General features: G+C 27.3%; 2 protein-coding genes across 2 annotated transcripts; both read left to right on the forward strand.

The window, feature by feature from the left end:
• The first annotated feature begins 157 nt into the window (after positions 1 to 157).
• Positions 158 to 2682, forward strand: LOC122502595 (ataxin-7-like protein 3). The gene is made up of 2 exons (XM_043612734.1): positions 158 to 534; positions 1409 to 2682. The coding sequence occupies exons 1-2, from the start codon at positions 318 to 320 to the stop codon at positions 2164 to 2166; spliced, it is 975 nt and encodes a 324-aa protein (XP_043468669.1). The 5' UTR covers positions 158 to 317; the 3' UTR covers positions 2167 to 2682.
• An 8854-nt stretch (positions 2683 to 11536) lies between these two features.
• LOC122502570 lies at positions 11537 to 13890 on the forward strand (the record flags this gene model as incomplete). The annotated part of the gene is made up of 4 exons (XM_043612703.1): positions 11537 to 11754; positions 12248 to 12437; positions 12656 to 13210; positions 13394 to 13890. Coding segments are annotated over 4 exons (1140 nt in total), but the record flags the coding sequence as incomplete, so codon positions are not given.
• Between the last annotated feature and the right edge of the window lie 4086 nt (positions 13891 to 17976).

Here is a 17976-nt window from a genome sequence, read left to right on the forward strand (position 1 = left end):
AATAATATTGATTTCTTTATGTTTTTGTAAAGTACTTCTCTCTTTCTAAAATAAGAATCAATAATTCAGTGTTCTAGTGTCCTTCTATGTCGACTACTCTCTCTATGACTAAACATATATTTTCATTAATGTATCCTTCCCATCCCTGCTTTATTAAATGAATGGGAAAGAAAAACAAATAATTACAAAAAAAATATATGTCACATTAAAAAGAAAATAAATATAATTTTAAAAAAATGTTATTTACAAATATAATGAAAAATTGTATTAACTTACTTCTGTATTGTTAATGAAAATTAAAAATCATAAGCGAAAAAATGTCCGTCACTGAGGAGAAAATTGAGGAATTAAATAATAGATTTTCGGAATTTATTAATAAAAAAGAAAATGTCGAATCAATAACAACAGAATTTTATGAAGATTTATTGGATGAGGTATTGATGGGCTTTGTTTTTGACGTTCATCGAACAATTAAAAGTGGCAGTTCCAATGTTGAAGAAGGCATTCCAGACGATGAGTCTTACGTCATTATAGGTTAGAATTGCAAATTTTGTTATTATTCTTTATTTTATTTGTTTATTTTTTATAACTATCGTAATTAGTTTTATTTTTAAGTAAACAGATAAAAGAAATTTTATTATTTATTAAAAAAAAAACCTTTACAGAGTATGAAATTGAATTTATTTAAAACAAAATTTAATTCTTAAAAAACTTTTATAAAATTATTGCATATAAATTATTTAAAGAAAAAATTTTACATAAAAATTTGAAAAGTAATTGAATTTTTTAAGAGCTGCATTTACAAGTTACATAAATAATTAAATTTCAAAAGGTGTCAATTTTAAATTTTAGAAAATTTGAATTTTAAATGAGTTTACATTGGAAATTTTGTTGAAATATATATATTTAATTATTTAAAATAATTGATTTAGAAAATAATTTTCTGAACAATAATAAAATTAATTAGATGTAGAAAAAAAATGTCTTTCTAGAAAAGAATTCTTATTAATTGTTTTAATTAAAAATTTTACCTAAAACTAATTTTTTTGAAAAATTCTAATTCAAATTTTTTTTGAAATTATTTGAATTTTAAAAATTTTTTATTATATATTTAATTAAAATATTTTCGAATAATCGAAATTTAGTAACATTGAATAATTTTACACGGAGAGAGAATATATATTAAATTTTGTAAAATTATTTTACAAATTGGGGAAAAAGTGCGACAAAGTGAAATTTAATATTTATTCTCTCTCCGTGTAAAATTGCGTTTGCATTTCTTTTCGCAATTGTGATAGTAAATTTAGAAAAAGGTTGGAAACATTTTTTGTTCACTAATATAAAAAGTAATTATTAAATAAAAAATGCCTTTTTAAAAATGTATTATATTTTCAATTTTTTTTATTAGATTCACCGGGATTGGACGTGTTTGGTCAGCATCCAGTGAAAAAATCCCAAGAATGTAATTGTCCAAATTGCGATCGTGGCGTTGCCGCTTGTCGATTTGCCACCCATTTGGAAAAATGTATGGGAATGGGTCGTAATAGTTCACGTATTGCTTCGCGCCGCATTGCAAATAATACCAAGGATTTGAGTAATTTTAGTGGAATTATTAGCGACGACGAGGACGATGTCGATTGGAGTATGACAAACGATAAGCGTAAACGTAAAAAGGAACGAAATGGTATTAAAAAATATAAACAACAAAAAAGTGGACAAAGAAATGGCGACAGCAATGATGTCGTTTACACGAGCAATGAAAATTCACCGTCAAACTATGAGAATATGACGATTGAAGAGAAAAAGCAACTTTTGACGCAAATTTGCGGCGTTATATCGGAGCATACAAAGAAACTTTGTACAAGATCTGTACGTTGTCCACAGCACACTGACGAACAACGACGTGAAATGAGAGCGAATTTAGACAATAGCGGACAACAGGACAGCATAAATGTTGATGTTGTCGAAACAAATGATGATGAGAGTCAACATTCGAGGGAGAATTTCACCAGATGGGATCAGGAGGGTTCAAGTCATTCGAGTCCCGCCGATTCGACATCAACAACAACATCGACAAATTCAACGAAAAAAAAAGAAACAAAATCAAGGGGCAAGGGGAAAAATTCAAAACGCGATCGTAATTCACCATTTTCTCAGGGAGATTAAAGAAAAAAAAAATTGAGAGATTTTTTTTCTTTAATTTAAATCTTTTTTAAAATTTTCCAAATTTTCTAAAAGGTTTTTACCCTGTAAAAAAGGAATTTTTTCCTTTACAGTCAAAATTTAAATTCGAATTTACTTTTAAATTATTAATTCTTTTAATTTTATTTATTTGTAATTTAAAGAAAGAAAATTGAAAACAAAAATTTCTATTATTGAAAAGAAATAGAAATCACCGCCATTTGCAAATTGTGGTAAATATTTGTATTTTTTATCTCAAAAAGTAAAATTTGATTTTTACATTATCGTATGTCACATGAGAAAGTATTATTTTTCTTGTAGATATTTTACATATAAACAGTATAAAAATTGATGAAATTTTTCTGTTAAATGTAATTATTCGAATAGAGACTGTTTTTATAATAAGAAAATATTTATTTTTCGATTTGTGCTTTTAAAAACTGATCCGAAAGAGAGATAAAGAAAGTGGAGGAGAGAGAAAGATAGAGAGCTTCCTTCAATAAACAAATTTTAATTTATTTAAAATAATACAATACTTAATTATGTAAAAACAAATACTTTATGAATAAATAGAAAAGAATATAAACATAAAATTTCTCTGCTTTGTATCTTAAAAGTCATAAGAATGTTTTGTTTGTTAAAACTTGAAAAGACGTCATTATTTGAAGGCCGATAAGGCCTAAATGCTAAAACTTTATCTATTGTTAGAAACATTAAATAAAACGTTTAGGTTTATAGAAAAAAAAAAGTTTTACGAAGTTTGAAATAGAGAAAATATTTAAACAAATTTGACAATTTTTTTTTGAGTTTAATTTAGTAAAAATAATTAAAATAACAAGAAAGTTTAATAAGAATAATTTTTGAAGCGAAAACAATTAAAATATTTAGTGTAACTAAAAATTTTTTAATCAATTACTTTTAATTGTTTAAATAAATTTTTTAAAGTACAAAAAAAAGATTCTTTCCAGAATTTTTCAAATGATTTTTAAATTTCAAAAATCTACATTTAACTTTACTGTAACTTTAATATTTTAAAAATTATTGCTTTTATTTCATCGTTTAAAAATTTTTAAACTAAAAAAATTTGACAGTATAATTATTTAAATATTTTGCTTGAAAAAAAAAATTCAATTTTTTCAAATTTCTAAATACAGAAAAAAAAGGTTTGAATATTTTTCTGTTAAACATTAGTGATAAATTTTGCAGAAAGATAACAAAAAAAATTGAAATAAAAAACTCGGAATACGTTTGGAAGGCAATAAAAATTCAATTTACGCAAAACTCTAACTATGTCGTCAAAGTTTTTGCGTTTTTCTATATATACATAGGTGATTAGAGATAACTGAGTTTGAAAAATTACTTTATTTTCATTCCCGTTAGTAAATACAAGTGTATTTTCTACTTTCTAAGTTTAAAATTTAAAAAAATATTATTCCTTTTTTTTCTATACTTACAAATTTTTAGTTTATTAATTATTTAAAGTTCTTAAATTTGAAACATTTACATTTATCTTTGCTGTAATAATTTTAAAATTATTGCATGTCATCATTTTTAAATTTGTAATCGTAAGTTTAAATTCAAAATGGAAAAATTTTTAAACTGAAAAACTTTAACAGTATTTTAAAACAATTTGCTTCTAACTTTATTAGGTTTAAAATTCATAAAAAATTATTGATTTCATTTTTAAAGTTTGAAAATTTGTCATTGTTTCAAATTTAAAAACTTAAAATTTTTTTTAACCTTTTGCAAAAAAATTTATTATATTGTAGTAGTTATAAGTCATTAAAATTATTTAATTTAGTAAATAATTTTATTTATTTACAAAGTTAAATTTTAAACAAGTGTTCAGAAAGAAAAAAAATTCATTTCGAATCGTTTGAAATTTGGTGAGTAAGATCTACTTATATAATTATTTTTAATGCAATTTTTTATATGACAAAGAAATATAAAAATTTTAAGTATTTGATAATCAATAATTATATTTAAATATAAATAATATAGATAGGCATTTTGTGTAGATAAAGATAATTAATTTATTTATACTTTTAAAGTTGTTTCTCTTTTTGGATTTTTATGAAATTTTCCTGATTAGAATATTCTAGACATATCCGGAATTATTCAGAAATTGTACGGTCCATAATTGTAGGATTTTTATTTGGAAACCGAAGAAATTATCATTTATATAATGGAAAAAATAAATATCAATTTTAAAATGCTTCTTTAGCTGATTTATTTTTAATTTTTACAAAAATTTAATCAAATAATTTTTTTTGCAAACCTTATTTTCATTTAAGTAAAATAATAACTAATCTTCGCAGGTAATCTTAAAACAAGCTAAAAACTGTATAAAAAATCATATATTATTCAAAATGTTTCTATTTAAAATTATGAGGCGCATGATTATTCCCCAAATGTCATTTTACCGAATTGCATTTTATTTGAACTGTTATTTTAACGAAATGTCACTTTTGCGAATCGCCATTTTTACGAATTGTCACTTTTGCGAAAAGTCATTTTTGCAAAATATCATTTTTACGAATTGTCATTTTTACAAATCGTCATTGTTTCGAAATGTCATTTTTACGAATTGTCATTTTTGTGAATTGTCATTTTTGCGAAAGGTTCTTTTTTCGAATTGTCGTTTATGCGAACTGACATTTTTTCGAAATTGTTATTTTTACGAATTGTCATTTTTGCGAAAATTGCTATTTAATGACAATTCGCAACAGTGACATTTCGTTAAAAATGACAGTTCGCATAAATGACAATTCGTAAAAATGGCGATTCACAAAAGTGACATTTCGTAAAAATGGCAGTTCGCATGAATGACAATTCGAAAAAATGACAATTCGTGAAAATGGCAATTTGCAAAAATGATATTTCGTAAAAGTGACAATTCGTAAAAATGGCGATTCACAAAAGTGACATTTCGTAAAAATGACAATTCGAAAAAATGGCAGTTCGCATAAATGACAATTCGTAAAAATGGCAATTCACAAAAATGATATTTTATAAAAATGACATTTCGGAACAATAACGATTTGTAAAAATGACAATTCGTTAAAATGATATTTCGCAAAAATGACAATTCGTGAAAATGGCAATTCGCAAAAATGATATTTCGTAAAAGTGACAATTCGAAAAAATGGCAGTTCGCATAAATGACAATTCGTAAAAATGGCAATTCACAAAAATGATATTTCATAAAAATGACATTTCGGAACAATAACGATTTGTAAAAATGACAATTCGTAAAAATGATATTTCGCAAAAATGACTTTTCTCAAATATGGCAATTCGTAAAAATGGCGATTCGCAAAAGTGACATTTCGTTAAAATAACAGTTCGAATAAAATGCAATTCGTTAAAATGACATTTGGGGTATAATCATGCGCCTCATCTGGAATTCACAATACGAAGTTTAATAAAATAATATTTTAAAAGTAATATTTTTAGTTTTCAATAATAAAAATTAGTGTTACAATAATGCTAGAAAACATCCCCTCTCAATGTAAATTTAGATACATGGTCTAAAATCTAACTATATAATGGTCCCTCCTCACATTATTGATTTTACCCCGTCCATGAACTTCTTAACACCATATTCTCTCAATTAACGTACTTTTGAATATTATTCCTCGAAAAAAATCAATTTTGAAATAAATATTCTCCATTTATTCGCAACTTCATATATTATAATTTTCTTTTAACCTGCTTTTAACAAGATTTTAAAATTTGTCCAAATAAAAGCGAATCATGTAATACAAAGTTTGGCGCGTACTTTAAAATCAACCAATCAGAAATTAGTGGAAAAATATGTGATTGGTTTAATTCTTTCTTCTTTTAAATCGTCACTTTTCTCATTTTCATCGAAGGAAAAATTTTAATTAGACTTTTGCCTAAAAAAGAAAATAAAATTAAGGCTATTTCAAATTATTGAAAAATTGCTTTTCATCAAATTTTCATAATAGGTGAAAATTAATTTTTACCATTGATAAATTTTTTTTTGAATTTTCCCTTGGAACTAATTTTTAATTTCTCTTTCAATCAATTTTAAATTATTAAGACATTATTAAAAATTTAATTATTACAAATTTTCCGATAAAATATTCTTTCAAGCCTACTGATAATAATTTAGTGAAAAATAATATTTTTTTTTGGGATAAAATTGAAAATTTTTCTTTATTTCAATAGTTGAGGGGATATTTTTTCGAGGGCGCTCGCTCTGGCAACACTGGATGCCAATGAACTTTGACTCTAATTGCAAGACGTGGCAACAGTGGATAATAACAACGCTGTTTACTTTTATCTAAGACACTGACGTATCTTTAAATTTCAGTTCACTGCGGACTTTGGTAACGTGAAGAGGGTTTTTAATACACGTTTCGAGAGCGAGAGTTTTTCTTTGTTTGGTGTGCTCGTTGTATGGGTGAGTAAATAAAATCAATCATTTAAATTTTTTAACAACTTTCTTATATATTAATACTTATCGACCAAAATTAATTCAAATTTTTATGAACCATTTTTTTTTATAGAAGAAAATAAAAAAAAAAAAGATTTCTGACATTACTATTAAAATTAATTTTCTAATTTTTTTTTAATTCCACTGTGAATTTTATTTTTCTAAATTTAAAATCATACTTTGGAAAAGATGATAAAATTAAAAAGAAAAATATATTTTTCCCTATGAGTGACGTATTACAGGAATGGAAATTATTTTCCTGTTGCGACACTATAAGCAATATAGGTAAATAATTCCTCGAACAATGACATACGACGTTTAGGTGTAAATCTTTGTTTTTTTATACACGTGATTGACGATTGAAAACGATTTTTTTAAAATTCGTTTTATTTAATTTAATTTTTAATTAAATTTTAGTTTTTGATATTTAAAAAAAAAGTTTATTAACAATTGTTAATTTTTATTTAAAAAATTTAGAGTTTAAAAAAAATGTAGTTTACATTTAAACTTTTTTTTTAAACTAAAATAAATAAAAAAATAAATAATAAATATAATAATAATAATTAATAATATAATAAATAATAAATAAAATAAATTTAAAAAAGAAATAAATTTTGAAATCGTGATTCAAAATTTTAAACATGGTAAAAAAATAACATTTTACTTTAAGTGTATTATTTCCTTATATAATTTCCGGCAATTAATTCGTTTTAAATAATAAACATATTGAAGTAAAAACATTTACAAGAAAATTTTTTTAGAATTATCAGTTTTCCTTTTAAATATTCAAGAAAATAACTTTCAAGAAATAAATTGTAAAAAATAAATTTATAGTTTATAAAAAATAATAATTTTAAATAATATTAAATAAACCAAGCGCGTATTAATTATAATATATAATAATTTTTCCTTGATAATAACACAATTAAATAAAAATGATAAAATACAGTAATTATAAAATAATAATTATAATAATAATCATAATAATAATAATGAAAGCGATTAAAAATATTTTTTTTCTACCATAAGTAACATATTACTTACAATGTTATTATAATTATTATAATTTATTTAATTATTAAATTTTTTAATATTTTTTTATATTTATTTTAATTTACGTTTTTTATTAAATTATGTTGAAAGCTAATTTGCCCGCATATGTTCAAACTAAATTAACATAAATAATCAATAATAATTATAAATAATAAATAACAAACAATAAATAAAATAATAATAATAATAATAATAATAATAATAATATTGAATAAAAATATTATTAATAATTAATTAATTTATTTGTTTATTTACAATAATAACGGTACAGGACTTTTTTTTATAATAATTTCTCTTTATCTATTTTATTTTTTATAATATAATATAATATTTATAATAGTTTAATTATGACGGTTCAATTATAACAATAATATTTATTCTTTACTGTTTGATTATTATTATTAACTTAAATAAAAACTGAAGAAAATAGTAAATTATTTTTTTAAATTTGACCGAATGTAATTTTCCTCTTTTGGAAAAGATTTATTAAAAAAGTAAAAATTCATCCTTGAGTGCAAGGTTCTGTGCTTGAAATCATTGATCTTATTGATGAAATGATGAAACGTTAATTAGAATTTTACCGTTAATGACTCGAATAAAAAATATCAGTGTGCCAAGAAAAGCAAGGTCATCACAAGTCGGTGGAAATTCCTAAAGATTGCCGCTAAAACACGGCCTCTATTTTTATGCTAACTACCTTTCTAATTATCGCTCAATAATATCCAAATGTTACACTTAACTGAAAACATTTCATTTCTATTGAAGAAAAATTCTTACGAAAGTTTCGATTTTATTTCATAAAATAACTTGTACATACATATTGATTCGACAAAATAAATTTTTTTTTATCAGAAATTTTTATTTATTTATATTTTTTTAAAAATTTATTTTATTAAAATTTTAATTTATTTATATCAAAAAAAATTTTTTTTTTAATATTACACATAGTTTTGAAATATTATTTACTTTAAGGACATTTTTTGAACCATTATGACGTCACGGCTTGTACAAAGCATTGTGTTTTATAATTGTGACGTCATAATGGTTCAAATACCCTATTTGCTTTCTGTTTTTAATATTTTTAATATTAAAAGAAATAAATTTTTTAAAAAATATGAAAAAATAAAAATTACTTTGGCCTTTCTATACAAAATAAATATTTACTATTATTTATTTTTGATCTATTTTTGTTTACAAAAAAAAAGTTTTTTATCTATATAGTATAGGTACTAACTTTAGGGACATTATTTATGTATTTTTTGAATTAAACAAATAAAATCATTTTTTCGAATTAAAGAAGAAATATTGATATTTGAAAATATAGAAATTTATTAATTAATTTGTTTTGAGTTTAATTAAAAAAAAAAATTTTAATTAATTTTAAATTTAGGTATAAATTAAAGTTGCTTTTGAAAATTCCCGCGCTGCTCTCTACGCACCACTAGGGTGCGCAAGTTATTTTCTCACTCACTAATAACACGTTAGACCGGAGAAAAAAAAATTTCTTCTCTCCTAAGCCTATTAGAATTTTACAGAATTTTAAAAGTAACAGAAAATAAAGAATAGTAATTAATTACATCATAGTAATTAATTTTTTCTTAGTCGTGTATTTAAAAACCCAAAGATAAATAGGTTATGTTTTTCGCCCATTTAAACCTAATAGGCCAACGCACCATTGAAAATTGCAATAATATTTATGTGAGAGAGAAAAGGATGGACATATCTTTTCGTCCTTTTCTATCTCATCTAAAGTTTTCTTATATTTATATTATAATATATAACATATAATTTATATAATATAATTTTACGACGCAATAATATTACACAATGCGGTTAATATGAAGTCTGATTTCAAAGGTCGTACATGCACAACCACGTGGCACTTTAGATAGAGATATGTATCACTCGCGATAATTCTATATATGTATAGTTATGGTATGACTTTATTCACTTTTGTGACGTGATCGATAAACTCAAACATATAAACACCTATGTAGTGACTTATAGACTATTTCTGAGTATAGTGAATCATTGACCCATTCCACGAATTTTACGTGTGGATTCCAAGAAAAAAGACTCCCCATACAATAATAGAATTTTACTTTTTAAAATCATTTTCAATTTTCTACATTTTTCGCATTTTTTTTTATCCAAAACTAATTCATTGAAAAATTTAATTTTATTCTTATTTCGTAATCTATGGAAATCTTATCACAGTTTATCTGTTCTTTACCAACCAAATCATTTTTTTTTTATATCAAAATAAAGAACGTATAAAAAAGGTAAATATTTTCTAAAAAAATTTCCATTTGTTTCGAAATAATCGGTTGGCTATAATGGAAGGAAAAAAAAATCATTGAACATAATACGCAGTATGTGACGTTATCTGATAAGTTTATCTAAGGGGGAGAAACCGAATCATTGAGAAGGGGAAAAAACTTCTAATTCAAAATATTTCTGTTGTCATCAATTTTATCTTGATATAAGAGTCCGGGGGAATTTAATAATAAACATTAGTCGCTCTTGTAGTCAAGGAGAAGGATAATAGTCATTTTTGTAGAGACAATTTTGATTTGAAGAATTTTTTTTAAAGGTTTAAGTGTATCTTACTTAAACTGAAAAGGAAATATTTTAAGGATTACATGAGGTGGACAGAATGATTCAGTTTTGGGGTAAGAAGTCTTATTGTAAAATGTTTCATCATGGTTTGCTTTTGGAATTAAAAATGTTGTATTTCACTTATATCCGTTTAGGTGACTTTTTGGGGTGAAAGTCTTCTAATTAGGTTATGTCCCAAAATGATATTATAAAGGTTCATGTGACGAAATGCTTCGTTACAGATGTTGACCCTCTATCGATAATGTGATCATTGTCTAAAATCTTCTATTTAATGGCCTGAATTACTAAACTAAAAAACAATTGTTCGACAAATGTGATTATAAACGTCAAGTAGCGCTGAACACCAGTCAATTATTAATAACGCAAACAGTTTTCCACTGCTTGAAAATAACATTTTAGAGCGCTAGAGTGGAAATAAGTGAGATAAGTCGCTAACGTTTTCCAAACCGGATTTTGTTTAGCACATAGCTCAGGGAGGTCCCGACCTTTCTAATTTCCTAATAACCGCAGGTTTCCCTCTTATTTGTTGCTGCAACTTACAAAGCGAAAAAAATAAATTACTTCTCGTTCAGCATGCGAACTTTCAACCACTGGCAAAGGGGGAAAGGAAAAACGCCTTCACAAGTTAGTCAATGTCCTTAATTCCTGCTGATGTTCTGTCAGCCACTGTTTGAATTCCAAACATTTACCAGAAACACCAATTGAATTCTTAGTTTGAATAAATTGTTCCCTAGCTTCGGTTTTAGGTTCATATTACTCTGAATCTATTGTGACTGGTAGCAATGCAGTAGCGTTGGATCCTATTAGTGTCCCACTGATTTTGCCTTAATTGATGACTTTGTTATCTAGCTCTTTTGCTTTTTTGCTGTCCAAAGTAAAAAATTAGACTCTAAGTAGGTTAAAGAAAATTTTAGAACTGTCTCTTAGTCTTAGCCAAAAAACTGAAAACAAAAACTGAATCCACAAACAGACAAAAATCCGTAACAGAATTAGAAGACTTATCCGTATCATTCAAGAAAATTAGAATTAATATTGGTCTGAACGAAAAACTTTCTGTCTACTATTAATTACCCTTATGTGAATTAAACGAAATTTACTTTTTAAGAGCGAGAGAAGAATAGACAATACGCAGAGATCCCTGTGGAGCCAATAAGCAGCTACAGGGATGAGAATGGCTATGTGCCAACAGTTGGACGATGGGGCAGCGAATGGCCAAGTTGACTCACGACGACGGAAGTTTGCTATCAACCTTCTGGACAGGCCCGGGGGCCATGGATCAGAAATGTGCCTTTACCCTTGCCGGTATGGGCACACTACGAATCTCCAACGTTGAACGTCTCTACAATTGAACAATATGAGGAATTAGCGGGATGCGTTGAACTTGAAACTCAACGTTTATTACGCGAAAATCGCTACGACACTGTGGACAATGTTTTAAGGTATTTTCAACATTTTTCTATTATTATTAAAATCTATTTGATCATTTGACCTAGAGGTGGGCAACAGGATAGTAACCAAAACAATATCTTTGGAACTATTGCAATACATCTTCGACTACTGTTGTCAGGTTTATGATGATATTACAGATGAACTTAATAGAAAACTAGAAAGAGCATTGAACGCCTGTATTCGTTTTTTGTATAATCTACCAGACTGAGCATATAACTCAATATAGAATTCAATCGGGTTTATTTAATGTGGCTACTAGAAGGCAATATTTTATTGGTAATTTGTTGTATTCAATTATTAATAATAAGACTCCTTTATATCTTTTCGATTTTGTAAAATTTAAAAATGTTAATCAATCATGTTAGGCTAAACTCCGAGAAAGGAAAAATATTTTAGGTATACCTTTTCATCCTACTTGTATCACGCAAAGATCATTTATTGTCAGAAGTGCTAGATTATGGTAAAATATAATTATTTTTACAGATTCTACAAGTCGTTTAAGGAGAGTGGTGAAACACTATTGGACCGTTACTATCGCAAATATCAGCCGGTCATCACCCATCAACATCATACATGTGTTGGCCTAGGATTCGAACTGGTGTATCGTTTAAGCAAATTGAATAAGAAGTTTCCTGGAATTGAAAACGGCCTCTACTTGGTTTCGTGCGAAGAGGTACTTGCTTTAATTAACTAAAATTACTCCCAAACTGAATTTACCCAATAAACCATTTGTGATGAGTCAGAATAGTTTGTTTGCTGCTTTTATTTCGAGAATATCAAAGTTTAACAGGATAAGAATAATCTAGTCAATATTTACCAATGCCTTTAAGTTTTATGATTTCGAAAGGTTTTATATTGAATGCGTAATTAAGAAATTAAAAATTTCCCCAGACAATTGGAGATATCTCAGGTTATGTGGGAGGGCCTCCAGCGGCTGACAGTGGTGAGAAGGAGCACGTGTTGGTATGTTTGAAAATTTTGATAAATGGACGTCGAGGTGTTATGTTACTCGATCCAGGTTATCATATTGCTCGTGTAATAACTGTGATGGGTGATAAACTTTATCCACACACTGGCTGGTTTACACAATCGGATGAGCCTGAATGTAAAACGGAGTATAATTACGTGATGTGCGCTGAGGATCCATATTACGTCGAATGGCACGAGAAGAAAACACGCCCAAGTGCCTTAGAGCGTACTCAGGTCGCTCTTATTTACGTCGATAGACCATATCTTACTGCCATTGACGTCACGGAACGAAGAAACATAGTTTACAATTTAAGAAGTTTAATTGCTAGAGATAGCAAGGGTCATGTTGTGGCTGGATTTTACTTCAAGATAACATTGGACCCACCTGACGAACAGAGTTTTACCGTTTTTTACCAGACCAACGAAGGAAAGAAGAGATTTAAATTACAGTTCAACAAGTTTTACAATCGAACGAAGGTATTTACTTTTATTTTATTTATTCAAAAATAAGTTCCACTAAAATCACTTTCCATAAGGACAAAAGTAAAGAGAGACTTAAATCTTTAGAATTTGAAATTCTACGTTTTTTGGGATGACGAATATGATCTAGTTTTCAAAAATTCAAAATGTCGGACTTTAAAAGTATTCCTTTCTTTCTAGACTGATTTGGGAGAATCGGAGGAAGTGCTTCGCGAATGTGCTCGGCAATTGGATATGTCGCTTAACGATTTGGAAGATCTTCTTGGTGCGCTTGCCACTGTCATGAGGGATACGGCATTTACTGCACAACTTTTGGCGATTGATTCAAGAATCAACACATTGGCTGAAGACAATTAACAGACGACGAATCACCCCAAGCGGTGTGACGAAAAATTTTATTATTCCTTTAAATTTTTCCTTTTCTTCTTATTACTATTATTATTAAATATCATTTTAATCATTCTTTTCTTTATATCTTAAATGGGTTGACAGCATCTCCTTGGGTTCAAGTTATTTTTTTAACAGTGCTAATTAAAATATGAGATATAGAATATTTTTTTGAAAATCAGAGACATAACATATAGTTCTATGTAAAGCAGCTAATTATTATTGATTGACTATAAATTTACTATTGATACGGTTTAAAAATGATAATAAATTTCAAACATACAAAAGAATCTTGTCTTTCATTATAAATTCCTCGCATTTTGAAATTTCAGTGGATCATTTCTCAATCTTAATATTGGATGATTTATCTCGAAAGTCTTGCAAAAATGAAAATTTTGAATAAAACAGTAAGAGAAAGGTGAGTAATAAACAATTCGAATTTTCTATCACAATATATTTTTTATTACAATGTTGTTCATGTAAGAAGACGTAAATTAAAGGAAATTCTTAATTATTTTATCTTATTAACAATTAATCTTATTCTAAATCTTAATAATATTTAGTTATTATTTTCATATGTAATAAGCCTACGAGATTTTTTCACATGTGCTTTATTGTAAACATTTGTATTTTTCGAATTCATGTTAATAAAGGAATAAAATGACTGTGGAGTAGTAGCAACGATGATAAAAATATTTATATAAATATCTAACAAATCAAAAAAACAATATTATAAGTTGACCTTTCATGCAATGCTACTTACAAAAACATCTAATAGATAAAACTAACAATAATTAGATATAGAAAAAATATTTCCGTTCATATTCAAAATTTCGCGATTCAGCAGATTCAGCAGCCGATTGTTCTGTACAATAAGAAAATTAATAAAGATATGGTAAAATCTGAGGAGGTGAATACTGAACAGAAAACTTCATGAAAGATTTTATAAGTCTTCTGGAGAACCCAGTAATAAGGAATGAATAAAAGTGGATTGACACTTTTATGCCCTTAAATTCCAAACCAATTCCTTTATTGTCCGCAATCTTAATGAATTCCTTTTCTATTGTTAAGGTGTCCACGTGTCCAGAATTTGAATCACCTTTAATGCTCTTTAAAGAATTCAAGTTAATTAAAGGGCATTAACTCCGAATCTAATGATTCCCTTAAACAACATTAAAGTGAATTCAGATTCTGATCATGTGGTTACAGAGAATTTTATTTAATAGAAATGAACTTTAATTCACCCCTTATTACTGGAAATGTTATGAATACATGACCCAGAATTTAGTTTTGATTTTTTAGATTTTAATATTTAGATCCAATGTAAATCGGTTGGAGTCTTTTTGTTGATGTTAATGATTACAATTAGTTACACAAATCATTAATTTTTCATCTTAATATGAAAACACTAATTTAAATTTAACTGCATTGGTGTATAATCCTCTTTTTCTTGTTGTTCATAATAATTATTCTTAGGAAATAAAACAACATTGAGATTAGACATGAAAAACCCAAATTCGAGTTTACCTATTTTTGGTTATAATCCTCTATTTCTTGCTGTTCAGAATGGCAGAATTGTAATTGTTATCGGGACATCAAATATTACAAAAAAGTGAAGATGGAAATTTAACTGAAATTAGGCTCGGGGCGCAATCCAAGCCCACTCGCAAGTTCACTTCGGAGTTCGAGTGAGGGAAGTATTGGAGTTAAATTATTCCAGGATATTGGGTTGTAGGACTGGCGAAGTGGAACATTGCGAAGGAATTCACTCGTGCTTCGCTACCGGACAATGTCAAAAAGTGCCTGGGACTCGTAGTCACTCATTGTAGTCAATTAGCATTAATGCAAACACATACGGTAAACGGTACACAATTGGATATTGCTAAGTTTGGATTCGTGAAGAATTTATATTCTAGATTCTCTAAATGGGAAAATAAGATAGTTGCAAGGTATAAAATCAAAGAAGAATTAATTCAATTCACTGCTGTTTTACGTTTATTTGTTACAATATAAATAAATTTTTAGGGTAGCGTTTCCGTCAGGAAACAGAAAACCTTTAATTTGGTTACATAACATGAAAAACCAAATTCAAATTTAGGTTCATTAGGTTATAATCCTCTATTTCTTGCTGTTCATAAGGGCTGCATTGAAATTATTAGAGGGACATGAAATATTATAAAAAACTTAATCTCATGTTGCACATGATGTTTGAGTTTACAGATCACAAACCTTTAATTTGGCTCTACAACATGAAGCACCAAATTCGAATGTGGGTCATAATCCACTATTTCTTGCTGTTCATAAGGGCTGAAGTGCGCATGATAAAGAAAACCTTTATTTGGTATAATCCACTATTTCTTGCTGTTCATAAGGGCTGAATTTAAATTGATAGAAAAACCTTTATTGGGTATAATCCACTATTTCTTGCTGTTCATAAGGGCTGAATTGAAATTGATAGGAAAACCTTTATTGGGTATAATCAACTATTTCTTGCTGTTCATAAGGGCTGAAGTGCGCATGATAAAGAAAACCTTTATTTGGTATAATCCACTATTTCTTGCTGTTCATAAGGGCTGAATTGAAATTGATAGGAAAACCTTTATTGGGTATAATCAACTATTTCTTGCTGTTCATAAGGGAAGAATTGTAATTATTGGGACATGAAATATTATGAAAAAGTGAAAACAGAGTTAAAGGGTAAGTTAAAAGTGAAAAAAGACCTTTCTCCTAATTCTTGGTAAGGAACTCTCAGGAAATTGTGAGTGATTTTAAATCGCTCATGAAAAGATTTATCAAGTTTTCTTTTCCTAGGGATAAGTAAATATATACCTAATTTTCGAGGTATAGTTACCTCAAAGGTAGAAATGAATTAGGAATCTCAGATGCCGAAAAAATGCATTATCTGAAAACAAGTCTTCCGATTGAGAAAGCAGGGCGCTTCTGCTGGACTAATTCCACTTGCAATTCATAATGTCAAATTGTTATTATTTCTTGCTTAGTGGTAGGAAAGGATTAATTAATCTCCAATGCCGAAAAGATGCAATATTTAAAAAAAAGTCTCCTGCTTGAAGCAGATGAAATTATCACTAGCGGAATATCTCAGTTCTAATTATTATTGGAGAAAGCACGACGCTTCTGCATATTCCACTTGCTTTCATTAATAACTTGACGATAATCTACTATTTATTGCTGTTCATAATGACAAATTGTAATTCTCAAATTAGCAGACGCAATAAAAAAAATTATTAAAATTTAATGAAAGGCTGGTAACAGCCATTAGAATTAATTAATCTCAAATGCAGAAAAAATGCATTACCTTCGAACAAGCCTCACGGGCCATTAAAATTAATTAATCTCAAGTGCCGAAAAAATGCATTACCTTCGAACAAGCCTCACGGTAGAAGCAGGTGAAATTACATATTATATCAGAATATCTCTGTTTTAACTGCTTGAGAAGACAGGGCGCTTATGCAGGAAAAATTACACTTGTAAGTTATAATGACAGATTGTAATTCTCAAAGTTAGAGTCAATATGAAGATGTTTAAAGGGTAAGTTAAAAGTGAAATAAGATCTTTCTTTTATCTGTCACAATATGAATAAATTTTTAGGGTTGCGTTTCGGTTAGGAAACAGAAAACCTTTAATTTGGTTTCATAACATGAAAAACTAAATTCAAATTTAGCTTTATTGGGTTATAATCCTCTATTTCTTGCTGTTCATAAGGGTTGAAGTGCGATAGACAAAGAAAATTATATTGAGTATAATCCTCTATTTCATGCTGTTCATGCTAGTTCAAATTGATAGGGGAACCTTTATTGGGTATAATCCTCTATTTCTTGCTGTTCATAAGGGCTGAATTGAAATTGATAGGAAAACCTTTATTGGGTATAATCCTCTATTTCTTGCTGTTCATTATGCCAGAATCGTAATTATTAGAGGGGCATGAATTATTATGAAAATGTGAAAATTCATGCTGTACATATTGACTAAATTTACAAGATCACAAACCTTTAATTTAGCTGCACAACATAAAACGAACGTCGAATTTGGGTTATAATCCTCTATTTCTTGTTGTTCATAAGGGGAAATTGTTAGGAAAACAAAAAAAAAACGTGAAAAAATAGGGAATTTTCTGAAAAGAATATTATGGAAAACAAAAAAATTGTTGTAGAGAAAAAACTTCTTCCAACATTAAGAGAATTGTAACTCTGCGGCTTTTTTTCATTTCGTACGAACTTGGAATTAAAAACAAAAATTGTTGCTTTATATTCTGTCATGAATTCATAAACTCTAGGAGTGCTCACTGAACCTGCAATTAGCTGAAATAAAAATATCACGGAAGTATTTTTTTAAGGAGGCGAATAATAAAATTACAT

The sequence above is a fragment of the Leptopilina heterotoma genome, unplaced genomic scaffold (genome assembly GCF_015476425.1).
Source record: "Leptopilina heterotoma isolate Lh14 unplaced genomic scaffold, ASM1547642v1 Lhet_235, whole genome shotgun sequence".
Lineage (NCBI taxonomy): Eukaryota > Metazoa > Arthropoda > Insecta > Hymenoptera > Figitidae > Leptopilina > Leptopilina heterotoma.